At 59.6% G+C, this 16177-nt stretch overlaps 1 protein-coding gene across 1 annotated transcript; it reads right to left on the reverse strand.

Annotated features, from left to right (window-relative positions):
* Positions 1-292: 292 nt before the first annotated feature.
* On the reverse strand, positions 293-14421 carry LOC105759204 (uncharacterized). The gene is made up of 33 exons (XM_030271531.4): positions 13433-14421; positions 12837-12956; positions 12403-12522; positions 12093-12320; positions 11752-11865; positions 11540-11659; positions 11126-11251; positions 10820-11026; positions 10489-10657; positions 10186-10354; positions 9742-9967; positions 9269-9394; positions 8859-9074; positions 8317-8625; positions 7870-8082; positions 7148-7702; positions 6531-6746; positions 6137-6375; positions 5926-6055; positions 5406-5584; positions 5105-5291; positions 4650-4868; positions 4245-4428; positions 3754-3955; positions 3522-3686; positions 3028-3228; positions 2395-2938; positions 2139-2267; positions 1852-1959; positions 1528-1764; positions 983-1403; positions 626-761; positions 293-366 (listed from the first exon to the last, which is right to left on the reverse strand). The coding sequence occupies exons 1-33, from the start codon at positions 14307-14309 to the stop codon at positions 310-312; spliced, it is 7449 nt and encodes a 2482-aa protein (XP_030127391.4). The 5' UTR covers positions 14310-14421; the 3' UTR covers positions 293-309.
* Between the last annotated feature and the right edge of the window lie 1756 nt (positions 14422-16177).

Below are 16177 nucleotides of genomic sequence, written 5' to 3' on the forward strand. Positions count from 1 at the left end.
TTCAGCCCCCTGCATAACAAGGTAAGAGCCAAGCCAGCTTCCTTGCAGAGTTATTTGGCCAGATTCTTATACAAGGTGAGCCCAAAGCACCCTGGTCAGCAAGCTAAGCCTTGCTGCAGAGGGACAGTACTCAAGGGACAGTCTCAGAGAGTGTGTTGGACTTGGAGACTTCCTGATAAACCTCCCAAACATTTTTTTTCATCACTCTTACATTCCCTAGGTCTTAGACATCTAGAAAGAGCAACCAATCCCCCCTCTCTGGCCCACTCACAAACCACAATGGCACAAGAGATGCTGCACAACGTTCCTTTATGAAATTACGGTGTTGATGTGAGATGGTTCTTTCCTCAGCAGGGCTGGCAGCTCCTGCAGAAATCACAGATGGGTGTATCAGGGGTGAGTCTGACCCAACCTCTCTAAGCCCACCCCACACCTTGGCACAGGGGGTCCAGCCACAGGCAGTGGGACAGTCCTGTCAGACTCTAGACACCCCTGGTGTTGCCCTCCTCCTTCAGCAGGAGGGCTGAGCTTGCTTCAGGAGTGGGCACCATGCCAGCACTGGGCCCTGGGGCACTGCAGGGTGGCAGAGGGGTCCCTAGCAGGGCCTGCTCCAGATGCTACTCACCTCTTTCCCTTCGTAAGCTTCATTCACAAATGTATCACTCTTGGGGGGAAGCTCTTCCTCCTCCTCATCCTCTTCCTCTGGATCACTTTCACGGTGGTACAGGGTCAGCACCCGAGTGGAAGCAGTGCTCGAGGTCCTGGAGAGGGAAAAATGTACACTGAGGATGGCATGGCCAACTCCTAGAGATGGGGCAGATCCCAAAGTTCTGCCACAGCCCCTGGCAGCAGCCTGCTGGGGTGATTGAAGGTTTCCATAAAACCCAGGAGTGCACCAGGACTCCACACTGTTCCTAGGCAAGGAGACCCTGTCCCTCTCTATTCCCAGTTGTACCTGGCTCAGTCCAGCCCCAGAGCTCACCTCCTGCGCCTGTCCCGCCTCCGCATGTAGGCCAGGGCCCCCACAGCAGCAGCAGCGAGCAGCAGAAGCACGGCCACCCCCAGGACAATGGGTCCTGCCAGGGGCTGCACCTCGGCCTCCTCGCAGTAGTCACCACGATAGCCCAGGGCGCAGTGGCACGTCACTTGGCCAGCCTCGATGGCACAGTCCCCGCGCAGGTTGCATGTCTCGCTGCTGCAGGGCACAGCCCCCAGCACCTCCTCTGTGCTGGGGGGCTCCACGAAGGGCTCTCCATGCTCCTGGGGACCAGGGGCTGTAGATAGGCTGGGGCGGGGCTGCCACGGCTGGGGTGCAGCTATGGATGAGACTGGTGTCTGTTCTACGTGGGACATTCCTGATGGTGCCACTGCAGGGACCTGCGTTCCCACCTTCACTGAGGCGCCTGGAGGGATGGGCATGGATCAGCAGAGACTCAGGTAAGACCCCCCTTCCCAAACTGGGGGAGACTGGGCAGGCTGTCCCGTGCCCAGGACCCCAGCATGCCCCAGCTGTGGGCAGGCACTCACAGTCAGACTCATCGGAGCCATCGGCACAGTCGGGGTGCCCATCACAGACCTGCTCTCTGGAAATGCAGCTCTGGAGGTCAGGGCAGGCCTGCAGCGGGGTGGGGCAAGGTGGTGCCAGCGCACAGGCTGCCCCATGCACCAGGTGGTATCCGGGGGAGCAGCGGCACTGCCGCCCTGCAGGGTTGGGCAGGCAGAGCTGGGCACAGCCCCCATTGCTCTTCGCACAGCCATTGGTGCCTGCCAAAACAGCACTGGTTAGCATGGCCACCCCAAGGCACAGCTGAAACCCACAGATGCTCTGGGCTGAGGCAGTCCCAGACCCACCTTCCTGTGAGAACTGGCTGTAAATCCTCATGGTTACCAGCTCCTGCTCCATCAGGAACCACCAGCTCTCAGCCTGCTCCAGCCGGCTGTGCCAGATCTTGCTGGACCCTGGAGACACATGGGGTCAGCACTGCTCTACCTCCTCCCACAGGGGTGCCTCAGCTGGGAGGTCCCCTAGCTTGCCCTTCACCTCACAGAGGGTCAAGCCTGCACCCCAGAGGGACTGGCAGAACCCCGTGTCCTAGTGCAGTAGGAGGAGCTGGGCAAAGCACAGCAGACAGACCTACCATTGGTAGAGGTTGTGCTCCAGAGCAGAAAGCCTTCTCCTACGGCAAAGTGTGAGAGACCATGCAGCCCTTCCCGCACCAGCCGGAAGCGGGATCCATCCAGCTCAACACTGCTGATGGTACCTCTTTCTGCAAGGCACAGAGGGAGAGGCTTCAGGGTGGTGACAGAGAGGGCTCCGGGCCACCCCTCAGGGCTGTGCCAGGGTGTGCTTTGCAGACTGAGCTCCTGCAGTGTCCTGGCTCAGTCCTCACTCACCATGGTCTGCCCAGTACAGCCTGGTGCCAGCACCCCCAAAGGCAAGGCCAGTGGGAGCCCGGGCTCTCTTCCAGACCGCTCTGCGGCCAGTGCCATCCATGGCCGCACACTCCACCACAGCGCCACGCCCATGGCTGCCAGCTGCTGTGACAAAGCACATGGTGGAAGCACGAGGGCACAGTGCCAGCCAGGCAGCACCCTGCAGCCCCTCGCTGAGTAGTGCCAGGGCCCACCGCCCCCTAGGAGCTGCCACATGGATGGTGGGTGGCTGTCCCCCAATCCAGTAAAGGTTCCCACTCAGCCAGTCCAAGGCCAGGGATGTCACCGTGCCCTCCACAGCTACTGCCTTCTTCCAGGACAGCCGTCCCGAGTCCTTCATGCGCAGCATTCCGATGGAATTGCCTCCCACTTCTGCAAAGTACAAACTCTTGTCTTTCACTGCATAGTCAACAGCTATCAGGCGGCTCACCTTGGCCAAAGGCAGGGCTCGGTGCGGGGGAAGCCCTTGGGATCCAGCTGATGCAGGCAGGTCCTTCAGGTAGACCTGGAGGAAGAGGCAGCACTAGGATGGGAACCCCTCTTCCCTGACAGTGGTGAGAACAGCAGCCCCCAAGGCTGGCTCGAGGATGGTACCTGTGCCACAGCTGCCGGTGAGACCAGGAGGGCAAAGGCCGAATCACGGATGGGCAGACAGGTAGTCTCATTGGCGGCCAGCATCAGCCCAGCAGGGCAGCGGCACTGCCCAGTGTGCCTGGCGCTCAGCAGGCACAGGTGGGAGCAGCCGCGCGTCTCACACGGGTTGGGGGCTGCGGGGCGCAGGGCTGGGTGCATCACCTGTGGGACAGCAGGCTCAGCCTCAGCTCAGTCAGCACCTGCCGGCAGAGCTGAGCACGACTGACACCACACCATGATACCAACACCCACACACCGCCCAGCTTGGGGCAGATGGTGAGGCAGAGATGCTCCCAGAGGACCAGGGACACTTGGCCACAGAGACTGCTGCTCAAGGACCACTGGGATGGGGGTACAGCTCCCAGTGCCTCCTCACTCAGAGGACAACAGCACTGTGCAGGATGGAAGATCAGCAGAGCAGGCACTGCAGGGCTTGGGGCTCCCCAAGAAGGTACCTGGAGGCCATGGGGCTGCCCGTGTCGTTTGAGCAGCACGGTCCTGTTCTTGCCGCTGGCCTTGTCCACTTGCTGCACAGACCATGTCTTCCTCTCCGACCAGTAGAGCTGCCCCTCGCACACAGCTGCTGCAAAGGGGCTCCGGACCCAGTGCAGCTTCAGGACCTGTCAGAGAGTCTGTCAGCGCCCACCCTGGTCCCATCAGAGTCCCATCATCAGTGCCCCACCACACCTTCACACTGCTGCCATCCAGACGTGCAGAACCAACACTGCCCAGCTTCTCATCCAGCCAGAAGATCCTCTGGGTGGGGAGGTCGAGGGCCAGTGCTGTGGGCCAGCCCAGTCCCTGGGCCAGCAGCACATGCCGCCAACTCCCATCCATACTGGCCTCCATCAGCCGTGAGTGGCTCCCCACCTCTGACCAGTACATCAGCCTAGTGGGAAGACAGGTACGAACCTATGGACCTGAGACAGCATCGACCCAGCACCAAGGCAGCCCAGAAAATCAGCCTGGAGCTTCCCTTCTCATCATGGGTGTATTGAGAGCTCCATGCAGGGCAGGGGAAGGTGTCTGGGCTCTTTCTTGCCTTGTCATGCAGTCCCCAAAGCACCAAGGTGAAGCCATCCCACCTCTTCCCCAACCTCTCATCTGCCTCCACAGAGGAAAATGGGGCAGGGCAGGGATGGCAAGGAGGTCCCCATGTCCTCTTGTCCCAAACTTACCCTGCCAGAGGCTGGAGCACCAGAGAGTGGGGCTGGTCCAGGTCTCCATCCATCACCACAGTGTACTCTGGTATCCCTTGCCAGGCAGCCCCCAAGCGAGTGGCCAGCACCTGCCCTGCTACCCCATCTGTCCAGTACAGGTTCCTCCCAAGCCAGTCCACTGCTATACAGTCTGATCTCACACCTGAAATGCATCCAAGAGGCAGCACCTGTGTGGAGTGACAGCTGCATGGCCCTTCAGCATAATGCTCCCAGCCCAGGTTCCTCCATCCCAGGAGCTCTGGCTCTTCCCAACCTTGCTCCCACTAGTGCTTCTCCACATAAGGGATCACAGCTTGGCACCCCACTGCAACCTGCACAGTGCGGGGAGGCCAGCCCTGCTAACGCCACGTTGTCACAACCCACCTTTCACCAGTGTGCCTTTCTTTCCTGAGCTGAGGTCCTGCCAGCGGATGCTCTCTGTGGCCAGGTCCATCCAGAAGACTTTCCTCTCCACCAAGTCATAGTCAAGTGAGAAGACAACACGATCCTTGTCAGTGGCCAGCACCACCTCCTCATGGCCACTCCGCAGGCCATAGGACAACACCTCGGACTGCACAGCCACCAGCAGCTTGGGCTCTGGTCCTGGGGGACAGAGCCACATGGACCCTGCTCAGCACTAATGGTCCCATGGTCCCAGCACATGCAGGCAAAGGACACAGCACTCTCAGGCATTGGAGCTTGCTGGGACTCAGCCCATTCACAGGACTATGAGGTTTCCCATGGGCAGCAGACACAGGGGGACAAGTATCCACCAGCCCCTTGTGTATCTTAGAGGGCCAGAGCCAGCCTCAGCACTGCTTGGCCACCCCAGGACTTACCAGTGAGTTTGCAGACGTGGCCATCGGGCTCCAGCAGATAGCCAGGGAGACAGCCACAGCTGTAGGACCCTGGGACATTGAGGCATGTCTGGCTGCAGGCTCCCTTGCCCCACTCCGTGCACTCGTCTATGTCCATGCAGGACAGACCATCCACAGCAAGGTGATAGCCTGGGCCGCACCAGCACCGCTGGGGGAAAAGGCACCATCAGCTGCCTACCCTGGGGACACGAGGCTCCCTTCTGCAGCTGCAGCAGGGCATCATGGCATGACAAGCCCCTGCCCCAGTGCTGCTGGCACTCACAGGGCCCTGGGGCGAGGAGTAGCAGAGATGAGTGCAGGACCGCTGGCAGGGCACAGAGCAGTTCCCCCCCTCGTCTGAGCCATCCGCACAGTCCTGCCGGCCGTTGCACACCAGGGATGCATTCAGGCAGGACCCCAGCCCACAGGGGTACTCATTACTCTGGCAAGGAGCAGGGTGGCCTGCAGGGACATGTGGGAAAGGCTGCTCTGAGCCTCATCCACCAGCTCCTTTTGCTCATTTGGGGCAGATTTAGCTGCTCCCAGGGGCTGCCCAGAGCTCACTGCAGCCACATTCAGAGCTGTGGCAGTAGCCTGGCTTCAGGCTATATTAATCCAAAGGCTACTGGCCCCTGCAGGGAGAACAGCTACTCAAGACCTGGAGCCACCACAGCTGCTGGGAATAGGCAGCCAGCATATGGGGCCCTTCACCTCAGCATGGACACATACCCATCTCCCTCTGAGCTGAGCACCCACCACCCACCCCTGGGTGAGACAGGGAATAAAATAAGGGTGTTGCTCACAGCCAGCCTCGTCACTGCCATCAGTGCAGTCGGTCTCTCCATCACAGCGCCAGATATCGGGGATGCACTCACGGCCATGGGAGCAGCCCCACTGCTGGTCCTCACACAGCTCTTCCTCCCAAGGGCAGCCCTGAAAGGCAGAGGGTGAAAAGGGCTACCCACCCTCCTGGGCATGCGTGGGGACAGGCTGTGTCCCCACTGCTCCACTCACCTGCTCGTCTGAGCCATCCCCACAGTCAGCAGCACCATCACAGCGCCAGGCCTCTGGCACACACTTCCCACTGTGGGAACACGTCACCTCACCCTCACGGCAGAGCAGTGGCCGGGGCACAGCACAGCCCTCCTCATCTGAGCCGTCCTGGCAGTCGTGGTCACCATCGCAGTGCAGGGCCAGGGCCACGCACTGCCCGCTCCGACAGGAAAACTCAGCCGGACCACACTCCTTCAGCACTGTGGGCAAAGGCCAGGGCTGAGCAAGGGGCACTGTCCCCTCTCAGCAGGTTGCCCTGGGCAGTGCCTTCTCCTGGACCCACAAGAAACCTAGTTCATCCACCTGTGGGGCAGGCAACCCCAACAGTCCATCTCATTCAGCCCCAGGGTCTTACCGCAGCCCTGCTCGTCCATGTGGTCCAGGCAGTCGGCATGGCCATCACACAGCCAGCTCCTGGGGATGCAGCGGGTGGCAGAGTCACAGCGCAGGGCACACTCCTGCGTGGGGGTCCAGCAGCCCGTCTCATCTGAGCCGTCGGGACACTGTGGCACCCCATCGCAGTGCTCTTCCGCCCCGACGCACACGGCTCCGCTCGCACAGTGGAAGGCCCCTGGGGAGACAAGGGGCTTTGCACTGCCCGCAGAAGGCAGCCAGGGTGCCCAGACCCTCTGCTACCCCCTTCAGAGACTTAGAAAGGCCCCACAAGTGACAAGGCTTGGTCCCTCCTAGACAGTGCATCTCCAGTAGCCTAGGTCCTGAGCAAGGCGGTTGTGGCAGTCTCAACTCAGCCACATCTAGACCACTATGAACAGGGAGATCAACTCTATCCTTTTCCAACAGCACTTCAAGCCTGGTGCCAAGCTCAGAAGGAACCAGTATGTCACATCATAAGCATCAGAGCCCAGGACACAGACTTTACCAGGACCCTGTCCCAAAACCCCAGTAGGAAACAGCCAGAAGCCCTGGCACAGGGTGACCCAGCTGCATAGGGGACAGAAGAATGGCTCCTACCTGGGGTGTTGCAGAGCTGGGCGCACCCATCCTCATCAGAGCCATCTGCACAGTCCTTCTCCCCATCACACAGGTACTCCTGGGCCACACACCCAGTGCCATCACGGCAGGGCACGTGCGTGCGAGAACAGGACAGATGAAGAACTGGGGTCAGGGGGTGTGCAGTGCTGGACTGGAGGGGTGGGGTAGGTGTCACCACCCGTGCAGAACTGTTTGAGCTTGGGGTGGTTGTGGTTGGCTGTAGGGCAGTGATCTTAGTTGTAAAAGATCGAGTGGTGCTGGTGGCTGGCTGCACAGTGGTAGTCTTGGTCGGTGTGGTCCGGGCAGTGGTTGGTGCAGAGGTGGTCTTCTTTGATGTGGGCTGTCTGCTGGTGGTTTGTGATGTGGTAGCCTTGCTGGTTGGTGCAGGAGTAGTGCTGAGTGCAGTGGTGGTCTGGCTTGGCAGTGGTGTTGTGGTGGAGGTGGTAGGCTGAGCAGCAGTGGTGCTCGTGATTGTCCTCATACTGGTGGTCACACGTGGAAGGAGTGGCACGGCAGACCCTTTGCTTGGTGGCACTGGCAGAGGATTTCGAATTTGTTTGGGCCCATACCCTCCCCACACTCCAGGCATCTCCCAGAGCACCCCACATGACCAGCAGTAGCCAGGCACCCTGCCACAGCTCAGAGTAGCATGGGCCACCCAGCTACAGCAGCACCAGGCACAAAGCCATGGCCATTCTTACCAGCCTGCACCTCTGAGCCCACGAAGGCCACCGCTCCCTGCACACCCACTGCCGGCAGGGACAGAACAAGGGCCAGCGTCCTCCGGTCCCACAGCAGCAGAGCTGTCCCATTTGCTGACACCAGGTACGGCTCAAAGGCGGCCACAAGGCCATGGGACCAGCTGGGTGCCAGGGTGACTGCTTGCCGCTTGGTCAGACTCAGCGCCTGCAGGCCTGTGAGGTAGAGGCATGGTAGGACCTAGAGCCTGCCTGCACCCCTCATGGCTCACCCTGCACCCCACAACCCACAGCTACAGCAGGGACCTCGTGGCTGAGGCCAGGGTCCTGAGTCTGCCCCATGAGCACCCCACTGCCCAGGCAGGGAACTGCTGTATGTGGGACATGGCTGATCACCCCTGCCTACATCCACCACCTCCACTCCCTGCTTCAGATCCCACCAGGGCTCACCCAGGGCTGAGCTCCAGAGCACACTGAAGGCTCTGCTGTCCATGGCCGCAGGCAGATCTCCAGGCCACGTCTCATTCCAGGCATCCCATGGAACACCCCCGGCCAGGCTCAGTGCCTGCAGGGGTTGCCCACGGGCCAGCCAGTACAGGGCACCGTGCTGCCAGTCCAGGAAGAGGTGCTGGATGCTGCTGCGAGCACGGTGCAGGATGCGCGGGGACTTGTCAGATGTCCGGATCACGCCGATGTCCCTCCGGTTACATGCGAGCCAGTACAGGTCCCCGGAGCGGATGTCCACACGGGCAGAGCAGACTTGGCAAGAGCAGGCAGGCAAGCAGTTATGAGGCTGTCCCATGACCCTGCATCTCTGTCTGGGTGCCCCTAGACCCTAAACCCAGGGCACAGCTGCCCACTGCCTTGATGTGGCCTCACTGTGCTCTGCACAGACCACTCAGACCACTGTGCTCTGCACCCAGGAGATCCTCAGGGTTCAGGAGGTACCAGGAAAGGGAGTGTGCCCTCCATCATCCCATGGAGTCTCTCACCTGGCAGCCCAGTCACAATGGCCTCTCTCCTGCCAGGGTGGCCCACAACACGCAGCAGAGTCCCACGGTCATCTGTCCCATAGAGCACTGACCTCTGCCAGTCCATATCTTGCAGGTGGAAGGGCTCCTGCCACTCCTGCACCTGTTTGGTGTGTGGTCCAGGGCCCACATGCACCAGGGAGATGGCCTTTCCTGATGCATACACGATGGACAGCTCTGCAGAGCATAAGGGCAGTGTGTGAGCACAGCCTCAGGGACACTGGACGGAGTCACCAGAATGAGCCAAGACAGAAATGTCACAGCACTGGTGTGTGCTGGGAACCTCATCCCACCAAAGCCACAGCTCGTTATAGCCCTCCTCCAACTCCCACATGGATGTACACCACCCCAAAGAGCCAGACCCTGCTCACCTGCACACTTCCCTGAGGGCAGGAGGAAGAGGCCCTCTGGACATGCACACTGGTAGCCCCGAGGATGCACAGGGGACAGGAGGCATAGGTGACTGCACAGGCCCAGAGCACATGCAGCAGTGTCCCCTGGGAGCAAGAGGATGTTAAAAGCTCAGGCAGTCATGACCCCAGTATCTCTCCAAATCCCCAAAAGCCACAGGTTGTCCTGGGACTGGATAATGGCTGGAGGCAGGGTAGCAATGTCATGTGAGTTAAGTGGCCTCAGGTTTACCAAAAGCCATGGGCCTTTCCTTCAGTTTTATAGGTCCCCTCTGTACCAGCCCCACAATCCCTCATCACAGAACCAGGCAAACCATTGGGCAGGACCTGGTGAGCTCCAGGACCCAGTGAGCTTTCCCTAGCACCCAGGGATGTAGTGGGGGTTGCTGCCATGCTGCCAGCCCTGCAGCAATGCAGCACCTGCAGGTACTCACTGGGAGGCTGCTGCAGTGCGTGCAGCACAGTGAAAGCTGAGATAGAGGCACGGAGCAGCACTGCATGGTCCTGGGGTGAGGCCCAGGTGGCTGACACCAGCTCTGTGCCATCAGTCCAGAAGAACCGGCTCTCAAACACGGCCAGGCCCAGTGGCTCCGTGTGGCTCCGCAAAACAGCATGGAAGGAGTGACGCCCGCTGCCATCCACCCGCAGTGTCTCGATGGACTGGGGACAAGGCAAGGCACGGTGGCCATGTGGCACTCCCTGTCCCCACACCTTGGCCCTTCTCCTCCCAGCTCAAGGACGTATGCCAGACCTAGGCACCGCTCCCTGCTCCCTCCCATGCTTTGGCCATGGACACAGTGGAAATCAAGGCCACCCTCTCAACTCCCACCTCATCATCTCCCTGGGTGGGAGAGAGCCCTGCTGCCCCTCATCCCTACCTCCTTGTACTCGCTGATCCAGTACAGCCTGCCAGCCACATGGTCCAGGCTCAGCCCCACAGGCTCCTCCATGGACACAACTGTGAGCTCCCGCCGGTTTGAGCCATCCATGCCGGCTGCAGCAATGACTGTCCGGCCCCTCTGTCCACGGTTGACCCAGTACAGGGACCTGGGGGCAGGGACTCAGCACCCACTTCACAGGGTAATACCAGTGCTGCCATGCCCCACAGCAGGCACCGCATGGTCAGCACCAGCACTACAATCCCAGAAGCCTGGGCCAGCCCTGGCTCATTCACTGCTCACCTTGCAGCTGGATGTACTGTCAGCTGCTCTGGTGCAATGTCCTTCCCCAGCACTGTCACGTAGCCACGGCCATCACCCAGCCCTGCACAGATGGCTGGGGGATGGCTGCTGGCCCAGTACAGTTGCCCTGTGAACCAGTCCACAGAGATGCTGTTCACCTCTCCAGCATCTGTAGAGACAGAGCAGTTTTAAGGCACACCTGCTCCAGGCTGTGTGGCAAACTCAGGCTGCCCCTTCCTCTATACAGGAAAATCAGTACTGGGGCTGCAGGCCAGCTCTCAGCACCCATCTCAGCCCTGCTACAGCACACAGCAAGCTTGGTCCTCCTCACCTGCATAGAGAGGCTGTGTGCCTTCCCCTGGGTGATGAACACGGAGCTCTCCATCCTCTGTCAGCCAGTAGTAGGTTTCTTGGAGCAGGTCATACACCAGGGCGCGGGGCTCAGTCTCAGTGGAGAGCAGAGGCCTGTAGGCTTGGGTCCGTACATCCAGAACTGCCAGGTCCTGCCCCACGGCCACCAGGATCTGTGTTGAATTGTCTGCCAGGGTGAGAGGAAAGTCACTCACTGACCAGGGACATGGCTAGTGGGGGGCACTGCCCAGCCCTCATCCGGCCTGGGCTCCCCTCCTCTCCCTACCTGCCACTTCGCAGGCGGTGCCATGCCGCAGGGTGTAGCCCTGGAGACATGCACAGCTGAAAGTGCCTGGGGTGTTGGTGCACAGCTGGCTGCAGGGGCTGTACTCCAGGGAGCACTCGTCCACATCTGCATGGATAGGTGAGGTCAGCAGCCTGCCCCAGACAGCATTGCCACTGCGCCCCTGGGACTACAGGCAAGCTGTCTAGATACCAGAACATAGGCCTCAGCCCCACAATGCACCAGCTGATGCTGGGACATTGTCTAGGCACAATCTTTATGGGCCCAGGTGTGACACACAGGCAGGAGCAGGGCAGAGGCAGGTGCTTCCCCAGAAGCATGGGCTCTGTGGAGACACTGCTGTCAGTGGCCAATGCCATACGTCACGGAAGCACATGCACCCTGACCTCCCCTTACCAGCACAGCTTTGCCCATCTGCCTGCAGCACCCAGCCAGCTCCACAGGAGCACTGCACTCCCCAGTGCGTGTCAGTACATGTCTCTGCACAGCCCCCATTGCGTACAAAGCAGCTCCGACCTGTGGGGATACAGCAAAGGGTGACATGAGGCAGGACAGCTCTGTGGCTCCCCTCCCAGCTGGGCAGCAACCAGCAGCTGCATGTAACTTACCACATGTGCTGGGCTCATCCGTGCCATCGAGGCAGTCATCCTTGTCATCGCACATCAGGGACTCCAGGATACACTTGCCCTCATCACACCGCACCATGCCAGGCGTACAGGGGGCTATGGCACACACAGCTCATGTCAGCAGGGTGGACCAGCACCCTGGGCACAGGGGAAACCGTGGGTCCCAGACTTTTGAGAAGGCCCCTTAGAGCATCAACAGCTTCCTCGGAAGCTTGCCACCATCCCAAGGGAAGCTGGGGCCCAGGAGAACAAAGCACTCCCTAATTCACACATGGCCCAGACGGGTCTCACCCTTCTGAGGCGCATCCAATATTCTTGCTTACCGCAGACATCTTCATCCGAGGAATCACCACAGTCGTCAATCCCATTGCACTTCCACTCGGCCATGATGCACACCCTGTTCCTGCACTGCCACTGCCCAGGCAGACAGGGCTGCAGGGGACACCCCTCCTCATCCCAGCCATCCTCACAGTCTTGGTGCCGATCGCACAGCTCCCAGTGTGGGATGCAGTGGTGGGTGCCTGGACACTGCACCTTCTTTGTCCCGCACACTGAGGAAACAGTGCAGCACTTACCAGCCTGCCCTGCATCTCCAGCCACCCCCACTCAGGCCCCCCAGCAGAGTGTACATACCACAGTCCTGCTCATCAGAGCCATCCAGGCAGTCAGCAGCACCATCGCAGCGCCAGCTGCTAGAAACACACCGGCCATCGTCACACTGCCAGACATGGGGGTCCCCGCCACAGGCAACATCTGCAGGGACAACACACAGTCACTGGGGCCTACTGCTATGGCAGAACAAAAGGGTCCACTTTGTCCTGGCACGGGACAGGTGCTGGCAGTGTCCAAGGAGCACAGGTTCCAGGATGTGTACTCATGCCACAGATATTTCCAAGGATCTCTGGAGCACATATGTCCTTGCAGGATGCTACACAGGCAGAGCCAGCAAAGACTGAGGTGCCTCTGTCCTGTCCTGCCCCACCACTCCCCAGAGCACCAGGGCCCCTTGATTCCTGTGCAGCACAGCTCCCCAGGCCACCCCATGACACTGGATGGGTGCCACTCACCGCACTGCTCGTCCGTGCCGTCAGGACACTGCTGCTCACCATCGCAGAGCCAGGGAACGGGGATGCAGCCGGAAATGCAAGCGGCCTGGCGTGAGGCTGCACACACGGGGCTGGCAGCCGCTGCGGGCAAAAGGGAGCCGGGCCAGGGATCAGGCGGGGCGGCCGCAGCGGGGATCCACCTGCACAGCCGCCCTGCAGCTCGCCGCCTGGGCGTCCCGGCAAAGCCCAGTGCGGGGAGGGACCAGGAGCATCCAGGGGCGCCTCAGGATCTCCTCTGGGGCTAGAAGAAGAACTGCACCCCTCGTCCCCGCTCAGGGAAGGTAGGGACCCCCCAAGCCTTCTAGGCAGTAGTACAGGGCCCCTGGGGACGCAGGGGTCCCCATGCTGTCAGGGTGACAAGTATGCACTGGCGTCAAGGACATGCCGGCAGGAGATGAGTAGAACGGGGACATCTCCAGTGGCAGGGGAACCCCCCGACACTGCCCATCGCGGGGGGATGAGCAAGCTTCCCTGATGCGGCGGGCGCCCACCGCAGCCCCTGGGGATGAGGCAGGGATTTCCCCCCCACCAGCCCGCCCCCCTCGCTCCTGGCTCACGGGCGCGGCGTGTCCCGGCGCCAGCGGCGCTCCCGGCCAGCGGCAGCAGCGGCGGCAGGAAGATGCTGAGGAAGACGAGGACCCGGCGGAGCGGCGGCGGGGGGCGGCCCATGGCGGCGGCGGCGGGGAGGGGCGGCTCCGGGGGGCCCGGCCGGCGGAGGGAGCGCGGAGCCGCGGCCGCCGCTTTTATGTCCGGGCGCGGGCGGCCATTGGGCACCGCGGGTCCCGCCCGCCGCCCGCGGAGACCCCCGCCCGCCCCGCGCCGCGGGGGCTGCGCCGCGCTGCCCCGGGAGCCCCCGGCCGGGACGCGGGGGTCGCCGGCCTTTGGCGGGCAGCTCCGGTCCCGGGCCGGCCCTCTTAGGACCCACCGCCCGCCAAGAGCTGAGGGGCACGGGGGACCCCTGGACCCCGCCCCGCCTCGTCCCGCCGGGCGGGGGCTGTTGTGAGAGCCAGCCGTGAGAACCGGGCCCGCAGCACCTGCGCCGGGCGTGGGAAGGCAGCGGCAGCCTTGAACGCGGGGGCACCCCCCGAAAACGGGGCTGCGCGCACCCCCCAGCCGGCCGGCCTCGACCTTGAGCGCTGTGAAAGAGCCGCTGGAGCACAACAAGGAGAGCGAGAGCAGCGGCCGGGGGAGGAAAACAGCCCGGCGAGAGGATAAGGCACCTGCCACTGTCTGAGAAAGGAGTCCCATCCTCCAGGCAAAGCGGGGGAATCGCCCAAGCCGCGGAGATGGCCCCGGAGCACGGGAGTTTGCGGAGCCCCCACTACACACCGAGGGGAAACTGCCCGGTGTGCTGTTGGCTTGTCTCCCGGCCAGCTGCATGTGGTGGCATGAGAGTCTGTCCACCCCCAAGACTGATCTGTACTCCAAGCACATCCATGGCCTGTGGGTACTGTGCAGTCATCCTCCCCAGCCTCCCCATCTAACCTCCCTGCATGAGAGCTGAGTATAGAAAGTTGCTGCAGTGGGTGCACACTTATGGACATCACTGTTTTTCTGTGAGACCTTCTGGCATGTGCATGTTTTCTGGCTTGCTCAGAAAGGGAAAGCTCCGGGAAGATCTCCTGTGTGCTGGGGAAGAGACAGTACCAGCCACTGGGCTGGCCCAGGAAGGGCTCTGACACAGCCAAGTCAGCTGGAAGCTCAGGGCAGAAACACCCTCAGGCAGATGGAAAGATCAGGGTGTTGCACAGCTCTGGGTCAGGAGCCCCAGTGTGCTGGCACAAAGGAGATACCCCAGGCCAGTGGCATGACATTTGTCCCGAGGTGTGGCGCCCACACCCAGCTGTCTCTCTGGGCAGCATCCCAGTAGCTCTGGGCAGCTGACTTCCTCAGGCATTCCCCAGGAAACACAAGTATGCAGGTCCCAGGGATGATGAGCAGAAACACCAGGCAAAGTGGTTCCTAGTGGTCAAGCAGTATCCGGGCAACCCCAAGACTATCCAGAAAGCTCCCATGCCCTCCTCACACCTGTAGGACAATGCTGAGATTTGTGTTAGGACCCTGGGGATCTGCCCTGTTACCCCAGCTCTGCCACCCCACAGTGTACCCCCACCACCAAAGCAGTAACTCCTCACACTGGCTGGCTGGGAAGGGCAAGTGGCAGCAGAGGGACTGTGAAAAAGGGTCTGGAAGTTAGTGGGTACAGTAGAAATACCCAGTGCACCTGAGCATTTGCTTGGGGAGCTGGTGCACCAGTGAGGGAAAGGACACGTGGTGTGCCAAGCCTCTTGAAATGCAGGAGATTTTTTTAGAAGCATGATTTAAAGTAAAAGTATTTCAAACACATGTGTATAGACAAAAGAACATACAGATTATATGTATGCACAGATAATAGCCCAGTGTACATAATTTTATTTATATGTATCTACAGTGACTTCTTCTCTATGACATACTGGTTATTGTTTTCCTGGACTTCTGGAGAATTTTTCTGCATATTTTCTGTTTTTTCTTTACAGTAGTATTAGTAGGGAAATCTCCTTTTCTCATTGACATTTAGATTTTCCCTTCTCTGCCTCCAAAATCTAAGTGGGGATTGATGACTGGAGAAGGCTGACATCAAAATGAGAGGGAATATGAACAGCAGCATGAAAAATGCTATTAAAAAGCCCAGCATCATGTCCCAATAGCACCTTTAACTATTCCAAGTACAGCAAAAACTTTTTTTGTCAAGCATTCAAAGGCAGTTTCACATTAAATAGTATGATTGATTTTATATTGTTCATCAAAAATCATCTTTTCTGCTGTATGATGGATTACATTATCTTCTTGTTATTGGTATATTCCTCTTCATTTCCAGCCACTTTTAAGCACTCTTTTCCTAAAGATAAGGGACAGCATGCTGTTAAAAAAATAGACAACAAAAATTCTGTGGGACGTTGCCTCATATCAGTTACCAAGCTTCTGCAATCTTGTTTCCATAAAGAAAGGACAGCTCTACTTGCCTCTGTGCTGTGTGGCCTGACTCTACTCAAAAATTAAACTGCCTGCTATCTATTGACTAAAATTCCTGCCAGTGGAAAACTGGATTTCATGAAATACCTATTTCTTCCTAAGAAATAATCTTATTAAGTGCTAAAAAAAAAAAAAAAAAAAAGAGAATTACAAAGTATTTTTCAAAAACTGAAGCTTTTTCCAGGTAAGGAAAAAGCCTTTTTTCAATCCTGTGCCCCCAAGAACTACAACTCCTATTTCAGGGTCTGGCTCACAGCCACACTGATAGCAACACTTCCAGGAGACTTGCA

The sequence above is a fragment of the Taeniopygia guttata genome, chromosome 4 (genome assembly GCF_048771995.1).
Source record: "Taeniopygia guttata chromosome 4, bTaeGut7.mat, whole genome shotgun sequence".
Classification (NCBI taxonomy): Eukaryota; Metazoa; Chordata; class Aves; order Passeriformes; family Estrildidae; genus Taeniopygia; species Taeniopygia guttata.

What these genes read in the sequence shown, in the direction of transcription:
- LOC105759204 (XM_030271531.4), bottom strand. Translation starts at nt 14,309, where the DNA reads ATGTGCTTGGAGTACAGATCAGTCTTGGGGGTGGACAGACTCTCATGC. An exon ending in CATTGTGACTGGGCTGCCAG is followed by an intron (nt 8,626 to 8,858) that starts GTGAGAGACTCC and finishes GCTCTTGCCAAG; the next exon opens with TCTGCTCTGCCCGTGTGGAC. An exon ending in GGGCTCAGAGGTGCAGGCTG is followed by an intron (nt 7,703 to 7,869) that starts GTAAGAATGGCC and finishes ATCCTCTGCCAG; the next exon opens with TGCCACCAAGCAAAGGGTCT.